The sequence below is a fragment of the Limulus polyphemus genome, unplaced genomic scaffold (assembly GCF_000517525.1).
Source record: "Limulus polyphemus unplaced genomic scaffold, Limulus_polyphemus-2.1.2 Scaffold7122, whole genome shotgun sequence".
Taxonomy (NCBI): Eukaryota; Metazoa; Arthropoda; class Merostomata; order Xiphosura; family Limulidae; genus Limulus; species Limulus polyphemus.
In genome coordinates, this window is record NW_013672732.1 from 10121 (window position 1) to 12314 (window position 2194).

A 2194-nucleotide genomic window follows, 5' to 3' on the forward strand; every position below is an offset into this window, starting at 1 on the left:
CGCGCTAGCCGTCCCTAATTTAGCAGTGTAAGACTAGAGGGAGGGCAGCTAGTCATCACCCCCCACCGCCAACTCTTGGGCGTCTCTTTTTACCAACGAATAATGGGATTGACCATCACTTATAACGCCCCGACGGATGAAAGGGTGAGCACGTTTGGTGGGAAGATTATTCGAACCCGAGACCCTCAGATTGCGAGTCAGGCGCCCTAACCACCTGGCGATGCTGAGCCTATAAATTAAAATGTTTCGCTTCTAAAGTGAAGCTTCCTCAGTTGGTAAAAGAGAAAAGAAAACCACAGCATAGATATTGAAACAAAATTATTAAAGAAAGCTAGGCCTAAAATTGAAAGATATATTAAATAAAACGTTACAATAACGAAGACCACCACAAATGGATCTATATGTATATTGTATAATCTATCGAGTTACCTCTGAAGATTGTGAATTTAATTTTACATTGTTAATATTAGTAAAAATCTAAAAAGAAGATTTGGTAAACACTTAAAAAAGAATCATTATATGTAAATGAGTACGTAAAAACCTTAACCAGAACATAAATTATGAAAACATTATAGGGAAAAGAACAAGAAGTTCACAAAATAAAACTTAAGGGAGCATTTTCAATAGAAATACGCGAACCTGACATAAATATTATTTCTTTCCAATGGAGGAAGTTTCATAGAAGTAGTGAAATGGCTTTTTTTTTATTTCTTTTCAGTTCCCGAGAAAAGCTAAAGGTTTTTTGGAAGTTTAGAAGGATACTCTTATCAAATATAGTTACCTAAGGCATTCACCAACTAAACAGAGTTCCTGATTTGAATCCCGAAGAATTTCGGTTTGCGTCTCTTCAGAGGGCCTGGCGTTGTCTAATGGTTACCATATTTGAACTGTATCCAAGGGAGCATTACTCGGGTCCATTTCTGCAAAAATGCGTTTAGCACTTTGTGTCTGTGATCGTATTATAAAAGTCATATCCGAATACCACTATTTGGTCACATAGGAGTAGCCCAATAATTTACAGTGGGTGCTGTTTACTAGCTGCCTTCCTTTTAGTCTATTGTTTCAAATTCCAAAATAATTTTTGTTGTTTGGTTGGTAAGCGCAAAACTACATAATGGGCTATCTGTGTTCTGCCGAAACTTGATTTTTAGTGTTATAAACCTTCTTACTTACCACTGAGCCACCGGCAGACTTTTAAAATGAAGGATTGCTATTTTCAAAAATTCTAAAGAAACTTCTTCAGAAAAGAAAAAACTAACAGTTTGGCTTTTCTAAACTAAATTTGTTGGGGTGCATTTAACATACAGCGTAGCGTCATAGGCCTAAACTGCTATGAAAGATTTAAGGTTTAGCTCTTACGACCTTATCATATCTTTTTGTTCTTAGTTTTGTATCTTAGAAACTGTTTTGAATTTATTCATTTATGCGTAACATCTTGCTTTAGTAATCTAGGCTCATCATAAATAGTATATATATTTTCATATTCCTAACGTGTCTCCTCCTTGATTAACTTCAAATTTTTCAATCTAAATTTTTTATCGTTTCTTTCTTTTCTTAATTAGTCGATAGTGAATTTACTAAATGCGAGAGTTTGTTATAAACTTCCTATTTAATAGTTTCAGAAATAAATTTTGATATATTTATAAACACCTTCTGTTGTTTAAATTAGCAAAAAACAATATTCCAATAAAACATTTATTATTCCATTTTGCTAGCCCTAGTGGCAATTATAAAATTCTGTGAAAGTTTCCATTTAATTGTAACCTAGTATATGGATTATAACGTTAGGAAAGTTACAAATGATACTTGCATTTTAAAATTTATACCTCCAGTATATTTTGTGGCTGTGATACGACTCTTCTGTACCTAGAAAAAACTTACTAATATTCTGTGTGTTTCTCACCTGAAAATACGTTATATACTTTTTCCAGGAGGCTCCACGAGTATTCATCAATAATATAATTGTTCGTTTTCACCGGTCTCTAGAATTGGAAGAAGATGAAATTAAAACAATCATTTGTCGTTATCCACCGCCCGTGGCTCCCTTGCCCGGCGCTGATGTACCTCCATTGTAAGTACACCTTTCCAAGACCTTTTAGGCTCTGGTGTCTTCGAATAACCAGCTTAAATTTTACATTTTCTTGGTTGTTTAAAACAGATGCCTTACAATCTACACTAATGTTAGACGTTCCTG

At 34.4% G+C, this 2194-nt stretch overlaps 1 protein-coding gene across 1 annotated transcript in view; it reads left to right on the forward strand.

Moving 5' to 3' along the window:
* The window catches only part of LOC106474364, an 11280-nt gene that overhangs the window by 4406 nt on the left and 4680 nt on the right, over positions 1-2194 (forward strand). Inside the window, exon 4 of the mRNA XM_022402675.1 lies at positions 1932-2071. Coding sequence (XP_022258383.1) covers positions 1932-2071 — 140 coding nt within the window. The remainder of the gene's footprint in view (positions 1-1931; positions 2072-2194) is intronic.